Source organism: Palaemon carinicauda, chromosome 40 (genome assembly GCF_036898095.1).
Source record: "Palaemon carinicauda isolate YSFRI2023 chromosome 40, ASM3689809v2, whole genome shotgun sequence".
In the NCBI taxonomy this organism is placed as follows: Eukaryota; Metazoa; Arthropoda; class Malacostraca; order Decapoda; family Palaemonidae; genus Palaemon; species Palaemon carinicauda.
In genome coordinates, this window is record NC_090764.1 from 66796209 (window position 1) to 66819340 (window position 23132).

General features: G+C 41.8%; 1 protein-coding gene across 2 annotated transcripts in view; it reads left to right on the top strand.

Annotated features, from left to right (window-relative positions):
* The window catches only part of sp3 (spermathreecae), a 352115-nt gene that overhangs the window by 132237 nt on the left and 196746 nt on the right, over positions 1–23132 (top strand). For both annotated transcript variants that reach the window (XM_068363846.1, XM_068363847.1), the window contains exon 5: positions 10504–10740. In XM_068363846.1, coding sequence (XP_068219947.1) covers positions 10504–10740 — 237 coding nt within the window. The remainder of the gene's footprint in view (positions 1–10503; positions 10741–23132) is intronic.

A 23132-nucleotide genomic window follows, 5' to 3' on the forward strand; every position in this document is an offset into this window, starting at 1 on the left:
CCGTCGCATAAAGTTATCTCCAAGCATCGGCCGCAGTGTTTGCATTTTTTACATGTTTTTTTGCGTTAATCAGTGCAGAATTAAGTGAATAAGCAATGGGTCCAAAGCAAGCGAGTGCAAACAAGGGTAGTGAAAAAAAAAAGCGTACGATGACAATCGAGATAAAGCATGAAATAATTGAAAAACATGAGTGGTGTACGAGTGACTGAGCTGGCTCGCCAATATGAGAGGAGTACATCAACAATATATACCATCCTCAAGCAAAAGGATGCTATAAAGAGCACCAAGCCTTCCAAAGGACTAACAATCCTTTCCAAGCTGCATATGATATTCATGATGAGATGGAGAGGCTTCTTTTAATCTGGATAAAGGAGAAACAGTTGGTGGGAGATAGTGTGACCGAGACGATCACCTGTGAAACGGCCAGCAGAATCTGCGAGGACTTGAAAGGAAAGCAAGCAGATGAGAGAGGGGAGACTTCGACGCCAGCTGAAACCTTCAAAGCCAGACATGACTGGTTGGATAATTTCAAAAAACGGACTGGGATACACTCGGTTGTGAGGCATGGGAAGCATCAAGTTCTGACTTGAAAGCCGCAGCGGACCACGTCAAAACCTTTGCCTCATTTATCGCAGAACAAGGATACATCCCCCACTAAGTGTTCAACTGCGATGAAACTGGCCTTTTCTGGAAGAAGATGCCCCGGAGGACATTCATCACGGCAGATGAGAAGAGGCTACCGGGCCATAAACCCATGAAGGACCGGTTAACTCTAGCCTTGTGTGCCAATGCCAGCAGTGACTATAAGGTCAAGCCACTGCTGGTGTACCATTCAGAAAACTCACGTGCTTTCAAGAGCCAAAGGATCTTGAAAGAAAAACTGCAAATTATGTGGCGTGCTAATGCTAAGGCTTGGGTTACATGGCATTTCTTCACAGAATGGGTTAATCTGTGCTTTGTTCCGGCAGTCAAAAAATATTTGGCCGAGAAAAGCCTGCCAATGAAATGTCTCCTGGTCCTTGACAATGCCTCTGGTTACCCTCCTGGTCTCGAAGAGGACATTCATGATGAGTACAGGTTCATCAAGGTCCTTTATCTCCCGCCCAACACCACACCACTCCTCTAGCCCATGGACCAACAAGTTATTTCCAACTTCAAAAAACTGTACATGAAGCATTTGTTCAAGAAATGCTTCGATATCACAGACAACACCAATCTCACCCTTTGGAAATTTTGAAAGGAACATTTCAATATCGTCCATTGTTTAAAAATTATTGACAATGCATGGCAGGGTGTCACAAGAAGAACTCTTAATTCAGCATGGAAGAAATTGTGGCCAGCTTCCGTCGCTGAGAGGGGCTTTGAAGGGTTCGATACGCCAGACCCTGATGAACCTGAAACTATTGTGGTGGAAGAAATCGTGTCTCTTGGAAAGTCCATGGGGCCAAGTTGTGGAATGATCTTCCTAATCGGGTAGTTGAATCAGTAGAACTTCAAAAGTTCAAAGTTGTAGCAAAGGTTTTATGTTGAACAGGCTGACCTAAGTCTCTTTATTGTTATATATGAATTAACTGTTTTAATATTGTTAATGTTTTTTAAGATATTTTATTTTAAGTTTTCACTACTTAAATTTTTTATTTATTTCCTTGTTTCCTTTCCTCACTGGGCTATTTTTCCTTATTGGAGCCCTTAGGCTTATAGCATCTTACTTTCCAACTAGGGTTGTAGCTTGGCTTGTAATAATAATAATAATAATAATAATAATTGATATGAAAAGTTCCTTGTTTCCACAACCACTTCTTTGACTGATGATGATAATCCAGAATTGTACCCCATCCCTCCTGTAAAGCATCCATGAAAAGATAAAAAATTTTTGGATCAGTTATTTCTAATGACACTCTCTTCTCTGGAAAAGTAACTTCAAAGGACATTCTCTGGTCTGGAACAAGAACTTCTAAGGACACTCTCTGGTCTAGAATAAGCACTTCTATGGATACTTTCTGGTCTGGAAACGTCACTTCTAAGGACATTCTCTGGTCTGGAACAAGCACTTCTAAGGACACTCTCTAGTCTAGAAAAGTCTTTTAAGGGCATTCTCTGATCTGTAACTAGTGCTTCTAAGGTCACTCTCTGGTCTGGAACAAGTACTTCTAAGGTCACTCTCTGATCTGTAACAAGTACTTCTAAGGTCACTCTCTGGTCTGGAACAAGGACCTCTAAGGACACCCTCTGGTCTGGAACAAGCATTTCGTAGGACATTCTCTGGTCTGGAACAAGCACTTCTAAGGATACTCTCTAGTTTGGAAAAGTCTCTTTTAAGGACATAATCTGGTCTGTAACAAGTACTTCTAAGGTCACTCTCTGGTCTGGAACAAGGACCTCTAAGGACACTCTCTGGTCTGGAACAAGTACATCTAAGGAAACTCTCTGGTGTGGAACAAGCACCTCTAAGGACATTCTCTGGTCTGGAACAAGCACTTCTAAGGACACTCTCTGGTCTGGAAAAAGCACCTCTAAGGACATTCTCTGGTCTGGAACAAGCACTTCTAAGGACACACACTGGTCTGGAAAAGTCACCTGTAAGGACATTCTCTTGTCTGGAACAAGCACTTCTAAGGATACTCCCTGATCTGGCTAAGTCACTTCTAAGGATATTCCCTGGTCTGGAACAAGCACTTCCAAGGATACTCCCTGATCTGGAAAAGTCACTTCTAAGGTCATTCCCTGGTCTGGAACAAGCACTTCTAAGGATACTCCCTGATCGGGAACAAGCACTTCTAAGGACACTCTCTGGGATAACTGATGAGAATTGTTACATTAAATCGGTAGTTTAAGTTAATTTTGCATCACTGGAATACAAATTGTGTTTAGATTGAATATCCTTTTCCAATTCCAACTAAGATGACATCGGAAAGCTCTCCTCTTTAAGTAACTCATTGGAATGAACTTCTTTAAACAAACCATTATCCCCCGAAGTTTCATCCATATCTCAACTATCAGAAACTTCATCTGCTTGAACTTTTCAAAGAAAAAAGAATAACTGAATTATCTCTTATAGCCAGTCGTCCAGGCACAAAAGAACTGTTTCCCATAAATCTCAACCATGAAGTGAAGGAACTAGTTATCATCTAATGAATCTGAATGCAAAAGTATACATCTGTCAAATGTAACAAGAACTGCCAGTCTCCTTTCTTTACTCCCCTCAGGACTGTCGAGGGTGTTTCTATCAAAATTTTGTTGAAAACGGTAAAATAGTTAAGAATTAAAACTTATAAAACCGGTCTCCAACCTCCTGCTGCTTTAGGAACTAGGAATAACCTGGAGAATGATCCAAGACCTCTTCCATTATTCTTTTTTTAGGAGTTTTGCAATCTCTACTCTCAAAATATCTGCCTTTACTGAATTGCTCAGATAACTTGAAAAAGGTGTTTAAGTATCGTTAGTTATCACTTGGATGTTTAAATGGGTTCATTCATTCGTTCGCTCATTGTGAATGGCGATGAAACGTAAACAAACAAACTGGTTTCCCTTTTGGGATTTGTATGTTGAGGAAATATGATATACCGGGTAGATTTGGTTTTATTTCTTTTATTTTGAATTTCTAAGCCTACATTAAGTAAAATAAAATTTGTAATAACATCTTGATTTAACCAAGACCAAACTTATAGGCCTACACAGAGGGTTTCATGATTTAGCAGTCAAAAAAACTACAAATACAAGGTAAATTAAAATCTGTCTTTATTTTTTACATTGTCGAATCTAAAGATTGTTTTATGCACGGACATATACAATATTCTAATTCATTTATGTATTCATCTACAAATAAAGTATTCTTGTATATGGAACATTTTTTTTTTTTTTCATTTTCTTTGACTTAAATGTAGGGAAAGTATTAGTAGTAGTTCTAGATTACTCGGTGGTGTTTCCTGGCGCTGTATTCAGTTTATTTTGATACGGCCCATGCCTGAGGTAATCTTTGTTTTTATGAGTTCGATTTTACATTCCTTATTTATATTACTTCATTTTCGTTAGTTTCATTTAATTTACATTCCTTATGTCATCCAAAGGTGAAAAACAAAAGCATATTAATCTCAGCTGCTCCTTTTGATTTTACCAACGTGTTGTGTAAATTTGGTAGGCTTATACCCTATAGAAATTGGTTTATGGTTCAGGAAAATTTTGGTGGATGCAACGGACTATTATCAGTACATGACACCCCTTCCCCTTATTAGTCCATTATTGCAAGTTTTCATCTATCTTCTGTGTCTCTTTCTCTTAAACATCAAATCAATTTTTCTTTGCATTTTGATTTCTTCATTTAACAAGCTGTCATTTTTCAAGTTCCCTCATTCTACAGTATAACTGTAAGACTTTAATTGTAAGGAATTAGGATACACAACTGCATGTGTCGCTGGATGGTACTCGTCTTGTCCAGAATGGCAGAACCTGTGAAAAACTGAGAATGTGAACCACTTGGGCAGTTCTACCAACTCTGATGGACAAAAATGTATTAATCTACAGTGCAATACAAATTTTCATGTTTTTAAAAAAATCCTATTGCCGCTGCACATTGGCTTATGTTTACCCCTGACGTCAATTTCACTATGGGAAACTCAAGATATGCTAGTGGCCATGCCTATATTAGACTGATGCTTACTACCTTCCAAAACAAGCTGCTACCATTCAACTCCTGTGAAACTTTAAAAAATATGATCTAGTACTGGAGTGGTCTTCCTTGTTCCACAGGAACTAAAAGATAAGCCACGCTATTAATGAGCACTTTCATCAGCGAACGACAGAATATTAAGATACAGGGTATCAGGTCAATCTTCTCTCTTGGAATCCAGTGGTCATAAAGAGCTGTGTGTTTTACCGATAGGCTGGTACAAGTATTTCACAATAGAAGGACCTGGAGTAATTCGATAGTGCAGGTCTTCAGGAGAAGTGATCGACTCTGTTATATGCTGTGCATCATCAAAACCTTTACAAACTGGTGCGATTGGTAAAATTTGGGGAGGTAGTAATACATCAGAGAATAGATTTCTTTATTGTGTGAGAGCTGTTAAGTTTTGTTTAGACAAGACTGAATTATTAGAGTAAAACTTCTATATTAGTTTTCTGGGTTAGGATTTCTGGGCAGCCTCTTTCTAAAATTCAATGTTGTTAATTGTTTAAGGTTTAGTGACAGAAGCACATGGGGATTAAGATTTGAATCGGGTAAAGGGCTTGAATGTTCAAATTTTTTCTTTACTAAGAATTCTTGGCAGTAGCTTTCTGGCGTACCAAGTCGATTTTTACAAAGCTTTTATTTAAAAGATGCCTTGTTTTCATAGAAAATTACTTGGCATTGGTCCTGTGGTAGCTGCAGGGGATGTAGTGTAAATAAAAATTTACTTCTAATTAATTAGCTTTAAGTCTGGTTTAAGTTAGAGTATTAATTTTCTCAATGAGAAAGTTTATAGTTTTGGATAATATAAGTGTACAGTTTTAACATTTGAATAGTGAAGATGTGTTTGCAATCCAACTGGGGAGCTCAAGTTGTTACAGTTTACTTTGATATTTGTGATTGTTTATCGTTGAACTAGACAAAGAGGTGATTCTTGGGCAATTGATCAAAGTTAATTAATCTATGATATTATATTGCCCATCTCTTTCCTTCACTACCTACCTCCATCATAGTGTGGGAGTGTGTGCTATAAACTTCAGGAGTTTCATAGAAATAAATGGAACTTGATAATAAAATTTCTTATTTTTATACTCGCCTCATGTTCATAACATACCCCCCTTCCTCCCCACTTTCTAGTCATGTCAAGAGGCTAGTGGTCTTGTTTTGACTTTGAGACAGAAAAGACAAAGGAACTATGGTGCACCTAAATAATTTCTGCTAAACGGCATATTAATTCAATATGTCACTAGATTGGTAGGAATTTACGGGGAAAGGAAATGGAAAATTTTCAAATATAAGTAGACGTCAGCATTTTAACCAGCTTTGATAGGAAAGGTCTGTGAACGTCAATTGAGTAAAGAAATAATGAATTTTATTAAGATTTTGTTTGTGGCTTCAGGAGGAGGTATGGGACTTCCAGTTGGATCGCAAGCTCTTATGTATGATTTTATTTTATGATATTACTGTGGTTGACGATGTAACTCAACAAAGGGTTCATTGACACTTGCCTTGTGTATACTTTAGAGATAATTAGTATGCCTTTGACCATTTGTTTACATAAAAAAATCACCAATATTTTAAAAATTTAAAACATTTTAAAGGGTGTCAAATAATTTTACATCCATGATCAGGGGCAGTAAACACTTAGTTAAGTTAGATTAAATCAACAGTGACAAAGGCCTCAAGGAAAATTTATGTGAGTTTTTATAGATGTCAAAATAGATTTCCTTCTGTAATGATTCTTCTGCTCCACCTTCCCATCGTCCCTACATATTTGTTTTTATTGCAGGCATTAATTATTTAATTGATATATATATATATTTTAAATAAGGAGGCACCTTTACCCGAGACTGACTGGCTGGCATAAAAATAGTAACCCAAATAGTTCAGTTTATTCATTCCATTATCTGAATTGAATACAGGTGCTCATAATAATTTTGAGTATTGTTTTATTTTGTTACTAATACTTCTTCAATGTAAAGCACTTTTGAAATTGGTTTATCATCATCAATGTTATCAATGTTATATTATTAGTATAGTTTATTTTCCAATTATTTATTTTATATTTAGCATGAATTTTCATAAAAGACTGAAATTACTCACTGGACTTCCAGATTAAAGAATGTCCATCCTTGATGAAATGAAAATAACTCAAAGTAACAGAATTGGTAATGAGCTATCAATGTTTAAATAGCATAAAAGATTTATGTATGCAATCTATTACAATGAATAGCAATAAACAAATAATTACCTAAATAAGAGGGTAAAATAATACATAACACCAAGAAAATGTCATTAAAATGTTAAATACCCTCAAGCAAGGGATCTCAAAACTCAGCACCGTGGAAGGCTTTTGGGCACAGCACAAAATTTGCATACATTGATTTTGTCATCACTATCCTCTGTAACTAAATATGGCCCTATTAGCACTATAGGTGGTACAATGAATTAAGGAAATTGGTTTAGCAACCTTAGGTCCCTTATCATTGTGAAATACTAGTTTTTATTTGATGATTTTTTATTTTTATTTTTATTTGATATATTGTGCAAGCATTGAAATTTGATAAATTCGTCCCCCTTTGTTACACACTTTGAATTTTATTATTATGTGGATACAAACTTCTGAGTCATTTATATAGGGTTACTACTAATCATGTTTTCTACGACCAGACAATGAAAATTTTGATTGATTACATCATGCTTCGTGCTGGATAAACGTTGTGCATGCACAATGATCAACTAGGATGATGCTCACCGTGTCTCCCCACAATACTGCTGGTCGGGAAGTGAAGAGGTTGTTCTGTCATTCCCTCTCTACCATCGAGCCTTTCGCATTCATCTCAATTATCCTTTTATTGTTTAGCTCTCTTGCCCTGTGTTTTTTCTTAATTCATGGTCATTTAAATGACTATTCATTAACTGTGACTTAGGATTTAGTGCTTTTATCCAGTAAATCTCAGTACTTAGGTTTTTTGTCAAGGATTGGATAGCGACTATTGTGGCATCCTTTTGAGCCTGAGAGACAGACACACGCCCAATGTGTATTTAGACAAGAGAATGTATGCAAATACTGTAAGGAGTGAACTGCCTAATGGGAGAGATGTTTTTTCTCAGCGCAAGAAAATTAACCCTTTGATGCTTATGCTTTTAGAAAACTTGGAGTGAAGTACCGTGCATATGGCCTTCGCCGAAAAATGACGTTCGTGAAAGAAAATTTTAGAAGATTGGTACGTCCAAACTATAACAGATTAAAGCTTCTAGTTTGTTGCATTATTTTGTCAAAAGATTGAACTTTGTACTTGAAAAGAAAGAAAACTGGAATACTAAAAAAAAAAGAAAAAAATTCTTATTGAACATGGAATTTGTTTGAAAAATCGTAAATAATTTTTTAGAAATTCATGAAAAATACAGTAATTATCTTTAAGGATTTTTTCTGATATGCAAATTGTCTAGAATTGTAGATCTTTTAGGTGGATGCAATCTCTTTTCAATAAATGAATTAGTGAGGTGTAAATAAATAAATTTTATTCCGAGCAAAAATTTTTAATTTTCCAACTACTATGTTGACGGTTTTCATTGTTACGACGTAACAAATAAATATAATGCAAAATTAAAGTTATAATTGTAAAGCCAAATAAGTTTCCAATAAAATGAATAAATAAATGCTATATGTATTGAAAAAATATTGAGCAATTACCATTAGAAAAAGGAATAAGTTTTGCAATTTTGTTATAGGTGTTTTTACAATAAAATTTTTTTGTATAGAAGCATTAATAGTTTTATATAGTTTTATATACCATATAAAAGTGCAAATAATGGGCTTTCTAACCTGTACTTCTGTTGGGACTCAAGATTGTGACAGGAAGATTAGGCTATGAAATATGGGCCTTTTCTTCCCTAACTTAGGGAAGCGAGCCAGCCCCAACCGGTGACGGCCAGATCTCTGGCCATAAACCATACCTTTTCTGTTTCAGAAAGAATGATTATCCCCAAAATCAGAATTTAGATGACATAACCCTTTCTTTGGGAAAGGTGACCCGTCCTGAGAAGCAAGGTCTGCTCTAGTATCTGTGGTGTGAGTTTTGCGTCAGAAGACTATGAAGCCTTCATATCAGAATCAAAGTTGTTCTTCCTGGACATGGGTACCTTGTTGGCTAAGGCTTAACATAAAAGTACTATTTCCAGGGGAAAGCATCACCAGGAACCCCCCCTGCAGTAACAGGACATCAGAAACCTATCACCTTGTCCAATCCTGGGTTCAATGAACAATCGACTCAGGCTAGAAAAGATATCAAGTTAACTCTTTTACGATATAGTCTCAAAGAAGTTCCTGATCATATGTACAACTAGTTATTCTGTTCTGTAGATTAGTGAGAGTTTCTGATATAACAAATAGCTTAACATATCTCTCCCTCCCATTTATGTTCTAGAGCTCTGGCTGCTCCGGAAGAAGGTAGTCAGTTACGCTTCCTTTCTCCAAGTATAAAGAATACCAGAAGAACCTATGCATCCTCAGGGTAAGCATCGCTAGGGACCCCCCTTGAGTACATGATCTAGATGGGCTTGCCGTAACCTTAGCATTCCGCAAAACTACTCTTATTATACTAGTCTCTTAAACCACATTGCTTGCGAGGTTTGGAGCACTCAGTTAGATTGTATTCTGGAGCACCGTCTCATTTTGATAGAGAGACTATCATAAAGCTTATTTATCCTCGGGGGAAGCATTGCTAGGGACCCTCCCCTTGAGCACGTGATACATGTGGGTTTGTCACAACCTCAGCATTCCATAAAACCACACATTGATATAATAAGTCCTCAAGCTGATGGATGGAAAGGAAACCCACCATTGGAGATTTACCTATTCAAGTCTTTAGACTATATCTCAATGGGGATTGTGTTGACAGCAACATTATAACCTAACTGACAGTTCTCACAGGACATGTCCCAGTTCCAGCTCCAGGCTTTAATACTCATTCTTGGTTATAAAGATTGCTGAAGTTGATAGTGATCTTCATTGGGCTTGAAGTATGCCCTGGGGTTTTTCACCTCAATGCAAGTAGGTGAGCCTCAATTTCTTAAGTATTTATTGTTAAACAAAAAAATTGCCTTCCTGTTTATTATGTAACACTTGATGTTCATACACCATTTCTCCTCTGGCAAAGACTACCTTTTGGGAACTGAATGAGCAGCCTTTTCTCGTTATGAGCTGGCTACTTCTGCTCTCTGGCAGTTCTCTTAGATCACATACTATTATTATTAGTAACTGCATCAGAGAAGGTTTTATCTCTCAAGAATCGGAAGTTTGGCCTTGTCTCTTGCTGAGCTGGCTGCACTATCCTCCATGATCCACGTTCATCTCTTGCTATTACTTTTAGTAATTAGATCTTCCAGAGAGAAAGGATGTACCTCTTAACTTCATGGAGACTTCCTCCCTCCTAAGGAAGACCCCCACCCCATATAAATGACTTGGAAGTTTGTATTCGCATTTACCAAAGGTCCCGCCTTAACTGCTCCGCAAGTCTTTGACCAGGCGAGGGTCATGAGGAGACACTGTGAACAACCTCCTGCTTGGTCGCGAACATGCGCTGTGTTTACCCAGGACAAAGTATGATGCAATTGACCAAAATTTTGATTGGCCGGTTGTACAAAACATGATTAGTAGTACCCTCATATAAATGACTCAGGCTTGTATAGCTAGGAAAAATACAAATATAAAATTTATAGCACTGGAAATGTTTTTGTTTGTGGATGAAATTTGCAAAATTTTAATGCAAATAAACCTCTTTAAACAAAATTATTATTCCAAATATCTTAAAACTGTCTCTTCATAATCACAGGGTCGAGTACGAAGGGATGGCCGTGACCGAGAGAGGTACGAACGCAGAATTCTAGACGAGCTCAACAAAATGTTCAACGACTCCGACTCTTTCTATTACTCGTACGAAGCCGATTTAACGAGTTCCTTACAACGGCAAAGTGACAAGTCTTACGATGCCAGTCTGCCCCTGTGGCGGAGAGCAGATGACATTTTTTTCTGGAATAGGCATATGATGTCAGATCTTATTGATCAGAAGGTAGGTTTTCTATCATTAACAGTTGTAGATATTTTAGTAAACTGGATGTTTAAACTTATGAACTGTTATTATCATCATCATTATTATTGGTACTAGCTAAGCTGCAACCCTCCTTGGAAAAGCAGGATGCTATAAGCCTACGGGCTCCAACAAGGAAAAATAGCCCGGTGAGGAAAGGAAACAAGGAAATAAATAAACTATAACGGAAGTAATGAACAATTAAAATGAACTATTTTAAGAACAGTAACAACATTAAGATAGATCTCTCATATATAATAGTTCCTGAAAGTCTTTGTCAGCTCTTTTGTTTTTGTTCTATTCAAGACTTGATATCAATTTGTAGTTTTTTTAATATTATAGTTTAATTAAAAGCAAGTTAAGGTAGACATATTTATTCATAGGAAAATAATCTTGACTTTTATATAGTAATTATAAGTGGTACTAAAGAAGTCCAATCTTTCGCCATCCTTTGAACTTAAGCCATTCCTAGTAGGTTTCATAAGCTAATATAAGTGTTATTACAATCCTTTTATGATTAAAGGTTATTAATTCTAAAAATCAAATGCTCACACAATTATACAAAACAGAATTTTCTTTAATACTAAAAAAATTATGATTATGAATGATAATACTGTCATCGGTACTAATATTATCATCTCATTATAATATAATGTCAAAATATACAATCCCTAGAGTTTGTAATCACCTAAAATATTCTATTTATTAAACTTTTTTTTTTCTTTTTATAATACAAAAGTTGCTTCAAAACTGAGGCCACAGGAGGTGGTGATTCAAAACTGTTGATGGCCTTAGTGAAAGTCTTGTACTTGTCATTTTGAAGAGCTCAGACCTCCTAATGTGAGACTACCTTTATAGGCAAGGGGACTAACAAACTTTGGAATACTTATTTGTTCCAACACATACTTACCTCGAACTACTCTCTTAGGAGTTACCTGTAATCTCCTCTCAACCGACCAGAGTTTTGTGTAGTATACCCTACCTCCATTTTCTATGGAGGACTAACCCAGGAGTAAGGAGAACGTGCCCTGAGGGTAGACCTGAGCTTGGTCGGCGTTAGCTTGGGTCCCGCTAGTCAGTAAGTTCTCTGGTCGCGTCGTGATACCATCACGCCGCTCTCATTCTCTTACGACCCTTTGTGTCCCGACTCGTGTGTCCCACGTGGTTACCGCGTGGTATCTCTGTGCTTTTCCCTTGTGTTCTCGCGTGTTCACTGCCTTTCCTTGTGTTTCCCAAGTGAATTCCTTGATTATTCCCTTCGTACCTGTGTCTTGTGGTTGTGTGCGATGGAGCAGATCCGCCGTTGTCCTGGGCTTAGTGCCGGAAAGTCGTGTGGAGCGTTCCTTTCCAAGCCTGAAGTGGACCCTCATTCCCTTTGCTCTTCCTGTAGAGGCAGTGTGTGCTCGCCGTCGGATACGTGCAATGAGTGTGTTAGCTGGAATGAGATCCAGTGGGTGCGTTATGGCACTAAAAAGAAGAAGTCGTCGAAACGTTCGCCCAGGAAGTCTAGCATCTCTTCGCCGTTACCATCGCCAAGTGGACGGTCCGACGGGGCTTCTGTCTCGCCTTCCCCTACCCAGAGTAGGGGACGAGGTAAGTCCGTTGCGGGGAAAGTGCCGAGGGCCCTTCCCCAGGAGTCTAATTTGTATGAAGTGGGGGTTGCTGGGCCTTCTCAGGCTAGTGGGGAGCCTGATAGTGCTGTGTCTGGGGGTTCTGGAGACTCTGCCCTTGTGCTTGGGGGGCACGTCTCCTCCGACGACCCCATGTGGAGTAGTAACGTTGTGCCTGTTTCTTCACCCACTTCGTGGGCCTGTGTTTCAGGTACTTCAGCGGCTGGTGACGCCCAGGAGAAGTTGGACTCTACGGTAAGTGAGACCTTCGGGTGGAGGCTCCCTAAAACGCCAGGTAGGTCCCCAATGCGGATGGAAGAGGGCCTGGATACCTGGTTCCCTAGTGTAGTGCGGCCAACCTCTTTTCCAGCTCCTCTGACGACGGTTCCGGATTCTTTCCTACAACCCTCGACCTCTGGTACTCAGCAGGTCGCGAAGACCTCCGTGGCCCCCGCTCCCGCCCGTCGATCGGGTTGTACAGTATCGTCGGGCTCTTCAGATGGTGGTTCTTCGATCTCTTCAGAAGGTGAAGCGAGGAGGAGGCGCCGACGACGGAGGGAGCGGTCCAGGACCAGGCGTTCCCGCTCAAGGTCCCGCTCGAGATTCAGTAGAAAACGTCCCGGTCTCCACGGAGGAAGTACAGGAAGAGTAGGTCCCCCGATGGTGATTGGGTCTTCGTTCCCCGTAGAAGTGATTTGCAGCATTCCCCTGACCGACGGTCCAGGGATTATTCGCCGCGAAGGCCATCCTCCAGCCGCAGATATGACCCTCGCAGGGAGCAATGCGAGACGGCCTCTTCAGGCAGGCGTAAGTCCGCGAAGCTCCCGGCTCACCCCGCCCAGCGGGGGGAGCCGTGCTTCCGTACGGGCAGCCAGGGCGAGTCAGCACAGCTGGCTCGGCCCTTGGACTTAAGGAACGGTTCCCTCCGTCGGGTCAGCCCACGGGATCCGCGTCCTCGTCCTCCAGAGAGATTACACGGACGGTAGTCCTCGCCGGCACGGCGATGCCCGTCCCGGCCCCCAACCCTGGTGCAGAGGTTCCCGTCGGGGCAGACCGCTACCACCGCAGGGGAGTGCCTATTGATCCAGAGCCGAAGCGCCCGGTAGGAGTGCCCGGTGACCCGGCTCCTCGGGATCAGGCGGAAGGTACTGCTGACAGCAGAGAAGGTTCCCCGACAGAGGACTCGGCATATCGGAAAGTAATAGGCCTGATACGAAGGCATCATCGGATTGAGGAACCTGTTACAACCGACGAGGACTTCTGGAGGTCCAGCCTGAGTCGGTTGATGGAGGCACCCGTCCAGCAGAAAACCTCCCTGGCCCTGCCTGTGGCCAGGGATCTAGTCCTGGGACGGGCTCACGTTGATAAAGTTGTGGCAGGCAATGCCGAAGCTCCCAAAACAGAGCTCCTCGAAGTTGCTACAGGGACTCAGGTCCCAGAGTAGGTTCTATGTGCCAGAAGGACAGCGGCCGGGAGCCTGCAAAGTGGAGCCTTCCCTCGAAGTTCTGGGACAGGGTGCCCCGGAAGACAGAGCCTCCTTGGCCCCGATTTGCTTTTCGCAGTCGGAGGCAGCGATGATGGAGGAGATGTCGAAAGACTTGGTGCACGTCTCCTCTTGGTTGGACTGGTGGGCCTCCACGCTGGTAGGGGTACAAGCCACCTATGACTTGACAGACCTGGAGCAACAGAACCTACTGAAGGAGCTTATCATCTCCGGGGACAAGACTCTGAAGTTCCTTACATATCAGTCCCTTGCCCTTTCAGCGAACTGGGTTCTGCGCAAGAGGGATACTATCCTGGCGAAGCTTTCCCAGAAGATCCTGGACAGGGAGGCGAGGGCCATGAGGAGCCTTCCTGTGTGGGGTGACTCCTTGTTCCCCTTAAAACAGCTAGAGGAGATAATGGAGAAGGTAGCTAAACGGAAGGAAGTGGGCGCTCCCAGACCTCAACCGGTAAGGAGGCCCCCCTACAAGAGGTCAGCATCAGACGGGCCCTCTACTTCTCAGGCCCCTCCTAGCCTGACGAGGAGAGAAGCCCCTTCTTCCTCGTGGGCTTCAGCACCACAGCCCCCCCGTAGAGGAGCTCCAGCAGCGTCTGCCTCTTTTAGAACAGGGTATTCGGCTTCCAGGAGAGGCCGTTCAGGCTGCTCCTCCAGGAGGAGGTAGAGTGGGAGGCCCCCTACTCCTGCCCAAGCCTCAGGTTGGGGGATGCCTCAGACGACATTGGCAAGCATGGAGGGCTCACGGAGCGGAACCCTGGACAGTATCCGTACTGAAGGAGGGGTACAGGCTCCCGTTCTTAACGGAACCTCCACCTTTGATTCCGGCCAGCCTGACGGAGTGGCTGGCACCCAAGGACCCGTTGAAGAGGGCGGCCCTTCAAGAAGAGGTGTCCACTATGTTGGAGAAGGGCGCCATGGAAGAGGTCCTACATCCGGGACCGGGTTTCTACAGCCGACTATTCCTGATAGAAAAGGCGACGGGGGGATGGAGACCGGTGATGGACCTGTCAGCTCTCAACAAGTTTGTTTGCAAGACGGATTTCAAAATGGACACTCCGAAGTCGGTCTTGCAGTCCTTGAGGGAGAAAGACTACATGATGGCTATAGACCTCAAGGACGCATACTTTCAAATCCCGGTCCACCCCTCAAACCGAAAGTTTCTCCGAGTGAAATGGGGTGCCGGATCCTGCAATTCAAGACCCTCTGCTTCGGGTTGTCAACTGCTCCCCAGGTATTCACGAGAGTCTAAACGACAGTCTCGGTGTGCGCTCACGAGCGGGGTATTCGCCTCATCCGGTACCTGGACGACTGGTTGCTCCTTTTCTCCTCAGAGGACGTTTTGAAGGAGCAAGGTGTAAAGCTTCTTCAATTTTGCAAGGATCTGGGTATAATGATCAACCCAGAAAAATTGAACCTGTCTCCCTCCACCAGGATGACCTACTTGGGGATGACACTGGATTCCCGACTAGTGAAGGCCTTTCCGTCAGAGGAACGGGTAAGCAATCTAATAAAGATCCTTCTGCCTTTCCTTCCGGGGCAACCCAGGAGAGCCAAGGACTGGCAAAGGCTAATAGGTCATCTGGTGTCATTGGAGAAACTGGTTCCCCAGGGGAGACTCAGGCTCAGGGGCATCCAATGGAACCTGAAGGGTTGCTGGAACCAACTGGACTCGCCCCAAAAATTAATCCCAGTTTTGCCAGACACAATACCCTCCCTGGAGTGGTGGCAGTGCCGGTCGAATACGCTCAAGGGGATGCCCTTCGCGACCGAGCCTCCCGAGATGCTCCTATTCACAGACGCCTCCAACGAGGGATGGGGAGCACATCTCCTCAACGAGACGGCGAGAGGAACCTGGACGGACGTGGAGAAAGGCCTACACATCAATGTCCTAGAGTTGAAGGCAGTCCAAAAAGCTTGTCTGCAGTTCATCGAACTACTAAGGGGAAACACTGTGGCGTTGATGTGCGACAACGCCACAGTAGTCGCGTACATAAAGAAGCAAGGAGGCCTCAAGTCAAGGGAGTTGTGCGATCTCGCCCTAGAGATCCTGGATTGGGCGGAGGCGAACCAGATAGTGTTATTGGCAAGGTTCATCCCTGGGAAGAAGAACGTCCTAGCCGACGGTCTCAGCAGGATGGGTCAGATAGTGGGAACAGAGTGGTCCCTCCTCCCAGAAGTAGCCAGGCTCATCATTCAACGATGGGGTTCCCCAGTGATGGACCTCTTTGCAACCAGACTGAACGCACAACTCCCCATGTTTTGTTCTCCTGTCCGAGACCCAAAGGCAGCCTTAGAGGATGCCTTTCAGCACAAATGGGACAACCTAGACGTGTACGCTTTTCCCCCCTTCACGTTGATCAGGCAAGTGCTCAACAGAGTAAGGGCTGCCCGAAACTTAAGGATGACTTTGATAGCGCCCTGGTGGCAGGAGAGAGAGTGGTTCGCAGATCTAAAAGACCTGGCATACCTTCCTCCATGGCCACTCCCCGACAGGCCAGATCTTCTACAACAACCACACTTTCTCAGGTTCCACGACAACCCACAGTCTCTACGCCTTCACGGCTGGAGACTATCGAGCGACTCCTGAGGAAGGAAGGATATTCGTCAGGAACTGCTAAAAAGATGTCGCTTTATCTGAGAAGGTCGTCGGCAGCGGTCTACCAAGCGAAATGGGCCTCTTTTACGAAGTGGTGTGCTTCAAAGAACATGAAGCCCCTCAAAGCCTCAGTCCCAGATATCGCAGACTTTCTAGTATATCTCAGAGACGAGGCGGGGATGTCAATCCCAGCTATAAAAGGAGTACGAGCAGCCTTGGGTCAAGTCTTCCTTCTGAAGGGCATCGACCTGGGCTCCTCTAGACACATCTCTATGTTTATCAGGAGCTTTGAACAAACCTGCCCTCCTCAAACTGTTAGGGTGCCTCAGTGGGACTTGGCTAGGGTTCTGAAGATGTTAAGTAGCCCCCCGTTCGAACCGATGAAAGATATTGTAGACAGGGATCTCACTCTCAAGACGGTCTTTTTGTTGGCTTTGGCCTCTGCGAAAAGAGTAGGAGAGATCCATGGGCTGTCTTACGACATCTCATTCGAAGGGGTGGAGAGAAATCTCCCTCAAGTTCGTCCCTTCTTTCGTGGCAAAAACCCAGAATCCAGCAGTCTGGGATCCTAAGTTCGAGGGGTTCTCACTGCCAGCCATTCCTAAGACTGGGAATCCAGAGGATTTGAGGTTGTGCCCTGTCCGTGCCATTAGGAAGTACCTTGAGAAGACTGCACATCTCCGGCCGAGTATCAAGAGTCTTTTCGTCTCCACAGGTGTTACGAAGAAGCAGGTATCGAAGAATACCATCTCCTTTTGGTTGAGACAAGTTATTGCCAGGTCCTATAAGGAGGAGGGACTGGCCCTGCCAGGTACTCCTAGGCCCCATGACATTAGAGGACTAAGCACTTCTTTAGCCTTTGAGAAGAACATGGCAGTGGGCCAGATCCTTCGGGCGGGCACCTGGTCGAACCAGTCGACCTTTACTGCCCATTATCTCAAGGATTACTCAAGGAGGTCTTTGGACGGGTTTTCCATTGGGACAGTCATCTCCGCGCTCCAAGCGATTTAACGGTGAAGCCCCAGGTGCAATCGTGGATAGCAAAACCAGGAGACACAGGTTCGTTCCTTTTCACCCTAATCCCCGTTTTCCTATCCCTACCGGAGATAACCACACATATGTAACCAATGAAGAACACGTCTCTGCAACTTTGTCACTGGACTCAGCATCAGAAATTTTTTTAAAGGGTGAGTACTTAGACACTAACGTGAGCTCTTTGTGTAGTTTGCCCTACCGTTCCTTTTCCAGTTTTTATTTTAGAGAGCCTAGTTCATATCTAGGTTACTTGTCGTCCGCTTAGCTGGGTCTGAAGGTCAGGAAGACACTCCAACCTCCTAAAGTGTAAGTCTCCTAAGAAAGTAGTTCGAGGTAAGTATCTGTGTTGGAACAAATCACAAATTTTAAGCAATTTTTATTTTTCCTAACATACTTACTGAGAACTACTTTCGGGTAATGGCCCTCCCTACCTTCCCCGAGTGCTTTTCTGCCCTTGCAGGGACTTTTTGCACCATCCGAGGAACTTACTGACTAGCGTGACCCAAGCTAACGCCGACCTAGCTCAGGTATACCCTCAGGGCACGTTCTCCTTACTCCTGGGTTAGTCCTCCATAGAAAACGGAGGTAGGGTATACTACACAAAACTCTGGTCGGTTGAGAGGAGATTACAGGTAACTCCTAAGAAAGTAGTTCTCGGTAAGTATGTTAGGAAAAATAAAAATTACTTAAAATTTTTTATTTTTTTATTTCCTATTATTCCTTGACCACCTCCATGTTCTATCAAGCGTCACCACTTTGTTGTCCTACCTTTCTTCCTCTTTTTACTGTCGAGATTATTGGTAAGAGATACCATTGCTGGGATTGCGGTTATATTAAAAATCAAATGTGAGAGCTGTGATGGTATTGCTAACTACCCGATAATGTCTACACCCAGAATGTAATTACTCCCATATTTATATAGGTGACTATCTCTTCAGTAAACTGGACAACACTGAGATTACCAAACAGTTCTTTTTCACCCAAGGGGTTAACCACTGCACTGTAATTATTCAGTGGCTATTTTTCCTCTGGGTAAGGTTAGAGGCGAGACTTCAACTATGCCAAGCATCTCTTCTAGAAGGACACTCTAAAATCAAACCATTGTTCTCTAGTCTTGGGTAGTGTCATAGCCTCCGTATCATGGTCTTCCACTGTCTAGGGTTAGAGTTCTCTCGCTTGAGGCTACACTTGGGCACACCATTCTATCTTATTTATCTATTTGTTTTTTAAAGTTTTGTAGTTTATAATTGAAAACTCTATTTTAATGGTGTTACTGCTCTTAATATATTTTATTTGAATTGTTCATTACTTCGGTTGTGGTGTATTTATTTCCTTATTTCCTATCCTCACTGAGCTATTTTTCCCAGTTGGAGCCCTTGGGCTTATAGCATCCTGCTTTTCCAACTAGGGTTGTAGCTTATCTAGTAATAATAATAATATTGGTTCCAGGAGTGGGCTGGGAAGGTATGGGACTCTTGGCATCCTGTCCAGTTTACCTGCCACTATGATTAGAGAGGCGATTATTGTATTCTTGCAATTCCCATAGAACCTCAAGCAGGATTGGCTTACACTTGAGCCATAATTATCATGGTGGTACCATCCCTTTAGGGTAGGGCTTGGAGTCTGCTGCCACTGGTGTCATTGGTGGAGGAATTAATTCCTTGAAAGGCTAATGGGGCCTCCTTCAGGGTGGCAGACTAAAATTATTCTTTACCAGAATCTTATTTTTTTTAGAAACTTGTTTCTGATTTTCGTCCGTAATCCCTACCTAAAAGAAATGAAATACTGTGATACAATTTCCTCTATCCCTGGATCACCTGATAAACCCCGCACAATACTGGCAATGTCTGCCAATTCAACTAAAGAAAATTCTGTTGATGATTTAGGCATTAAAAAGGACCTCTCCTCTGATGTTCAGAACTACGAAGTTAAGATATGTAATTTGAAAATACACAATATAATGTATATCAAATACTTATAAATTGTCCCCATGAAGTTTAATGGATTGTATTTAAACCTTATGGTAATGTAAACAAAATAAATATTATCCTCAAAGTGGAAGCCCCTTAGATGGTCTTCTGCAGTAGAGAGGAATGAGTGTCTTAATGATGAGCTGGGCAATGTTGGTTAGGTTGTTATCCACCTTGGCAGGTTCAACCATACTGCTAAGGCCAGTCCTGAGAGACCAAACCAAAACTGGACATGTATAGGCCTTCTTCTGTATTTCTGTTTTATATCTCTATTTTTTTTCTATCCAAATTTCGTTGACAACCACTGTTAGAACATAGACCAGTTTGTGTATATGCTTCAAATTTAGACACCATCACCCTCTGGTAAATCCCATTGGGTGCAGACTTAGTCTGTTAAGAGTCAGGCTCCAGTGATCCGGTTTTAAGTCTCCCATATTTGCGGGTGATGGGTGATGCCAGTCATTGGAGTCGTCAGTGGGAGTGGTAACTATCCAACTGACCAGTGTATGCCCACCTAAAGAGAGACAGCCCCTTTGTAGTAAAGGACTGGTCCCCGCTGAAACCTCTTCTTGGGTTGAACCACATGGGATCGGAGGACTGACATCCTCTGATAAGAGGTGGATAACTCATTGCTGCTGCTTTGCAAACCAACCCCTCTGATGACAACCTGGAAAATACGAACATGGACCTAGACACTGACAATTTCAACTTGACTTCTAATATTGTAACATTAGAATCCTACTCATGCCATGTAGAGAAGAAGAGAGAGAGAATAAGAGATATTTGTCAAGCGGAAAAATATAGAAAAGCAGAAATATTACCTGGTCACTATGAAATAGTGATTATGAAAAAAATTTTTGTTGAAGAATTCAAAAATGGGAAGACATGAAAATGTGAATATTTTTTTAGAGCCAATAGGGAAATAGTAAAAGTATGTGGAGGGAAGCCAGAAATTCTTCCTCAGGGAAATGGAAGTCTCTTGATAGAGACACTGTCCCCCATATAAAGTGAAAGATTGGAAGCACTTTCAACTTTGGAGGGTCGTAATATCAAATGCTTTTCCCACCCCCATTTTTAATCAGAGTAGGGGTGTGATATATGCTCCAAAGTTACTAGAGATAGATGAAAAAGAAATTGAGGATGAACTGAAAAGTCAAGGAGTAGTAAAAGTAGTTAGAATGAGAAAGAGAGTTGGAGAACATATTCCTCTAGCTACTTTAGTTTTAACTTTTGATCAGTGTAGGCTACCCAATTTTATTAAAGCTGGTTGGGTATCTTTAAAGGTAAAACCATATATCCCTTCACCATTGCGAAGTTATCATTTCCAAATGTATGGCCATTTAAGCTAAAAGTGCAAGGAAAAACTAAATAATAAGCCAGCTGTTTGTGCCAACTGTGGAAAAAAATAGGCATGGAGCATGCACAGAAAATTAAAGTTATATTCACTGTGGGGAAGCACACCCAGCTACATCTTAAAGCTGTGTTAATTTTATTTTTGTAAAAGAAATTCAGACAATTAGGACTATGAAAAGGATTACTTTTAAAGAGGCACGTAAAAGAGCAGTTGAAAAGCAGATAAGGCCAGAGCAACCTTTTTCGCTGGTTTTGAAGAAGAACTTCCGAAATCACACTGGCGAAAATAGTATCCTCATTTTCAGCATAAAGATATGAAAGTAGTTATAGAAGATGAAAGTCCCATTTCAAATTTATATCCAGAAAGTGTATAGAAATCAAAACATATTTTAAGAACAAAAAGATATTAAAAAACCATCTACCTCATTCTAAACAATAGTACAAACCTCCCTCAGGCTGTGTCCTTGTCTGATTTGATTGTTGTTCCACTTAAAACTAATTTACATGGTAGCTCACGACAGTTTAATAAAAAAAGAGAGAAACCATCTCTCTCGCCCCCTTCCAAAAAAATCATTAAAGTTATGACTTCAAATAAATATGATGTCTTGTCTGCTGATGTTTCTGATCACCTGGAAGACAACTTAATAAAACAGAAATTCAAGTTGAGGTACACCATCCCCCTCAACAATTAGATTAAAAGGACACAAAGAAAAAGAAACACTAAACCCAAAATATCAAGATCCTCTTTAAAGAAACCACCAGTAAATAGTGTTAGACCAAAGTTTGCCAATAGGAAGACTTCATCCAAGGTGTTTTCCAAAAAATAAACCATAGTTCTTTCCTCCATTCTGCAATGGAATTGTCAGGGTTTAAGGGCAAAATATGAAGAACTTAAGCTCCTCATTCATGAGTATTCCCCTATTATTGTATGCCTACAGGAGAGCAAGCTTGATGCTACTACTCCTTGTCCTCGAGATTATGCTAGCTATAGGACACCATATGATCAACGAACATTGAGCCATGGGGCAAGTCTTATATACATTCGTCGAGGTGTTCCCAAAATATCTTTGCCTATCTGTACCTTTCTGCAGGCAGTGGTTGTACAAATAGATATAGGGAAAAAAATGCATAATCTGGTCTCTAATTGCCTCATATGATAATTTAATAGAGGTGATCTCCCTCAACCTTTTATTTTACTTTGAGATTTGAATGGCAGACATCCTGTATGGGATGACGTTTTAGCAAACGCAAGAGGTAATATTATATCATCAGTTGTGAGGAGTGAAGATGTAGGACTCCTTAATACAGGAGAGCCCACATACTTTCATGTTCAGACAGGTACCTTGTCATGCATTGACCTATCAATTGCAGGCTGTAACTCTCTTCTCGATTTTGATTGGAGAGCATTAGATCATTAGCATATTAGTGATCATGCACCAATCATTATAAACACCAACAATGGTCCACCTTTACAGAGATTCCTGTGATGGAACCTTGACAAGGCGATCTTGGATAGATATTGTGAGCTAAGCGAAATAAAAGGGAATGCAGAACAGTTTGAAAAGGTTGATAATGCCATGGACTTATTGAATGGAACCTCCATACAGCAGGAGTCAGTTCGATTCCCAAAACCACAGGGTTATTCTAACTGTGATCAGTCCCCTGGTGGCCTTCAGAAATAAGTGCCCTGCACAGGACTATAAGAAAAACTTTGACTAAATTGTGTAGATGCTGTACAGAGGAGAATTTAATCATATACAAGAAATGTAGAGCTCAATTCTGTCGTACCATGGAAGAAGCTAGGCTCCAGTCTTGGGTGTCTTTTTCTTTTCCTCCATCAAAGTTAGAACACCACCATCTTCTGTCTGGGAGAATGTAAAAAAGATAGCAGGTAAATTCACCCAACCCACCACCAGTGTTGAAGGTAAAGGGTCAGTATGTGACAGGAACAACTGAGTTTAGCAATGACTTGACTGATCATTTCTACAATGTATCATGTAAGAGTGAAGCAGTTCCTAGTCATCACTATAGAAGCATTGAAGAATGGAAAGTACTAAATTTTGCAACAGAAAAGGAGGAATCTTAAAATGCTCTTTTTACTGAAAGGGAATTTGATATCGCACTTGCTACTTGTAATGATACAGCCCCTGTACCCGATGGAATTCCATGTGCAATGATTAAACATGTACCTGTTAATACTAAGTTATTTATTTTAAGCATTATTAACAGAATATGGGATGATCATAGTTTTCCAAGTGTTTGGGAACTAGCCATTATTTTAACCTGTTTAAAACCTGGTAAGGAGAAGA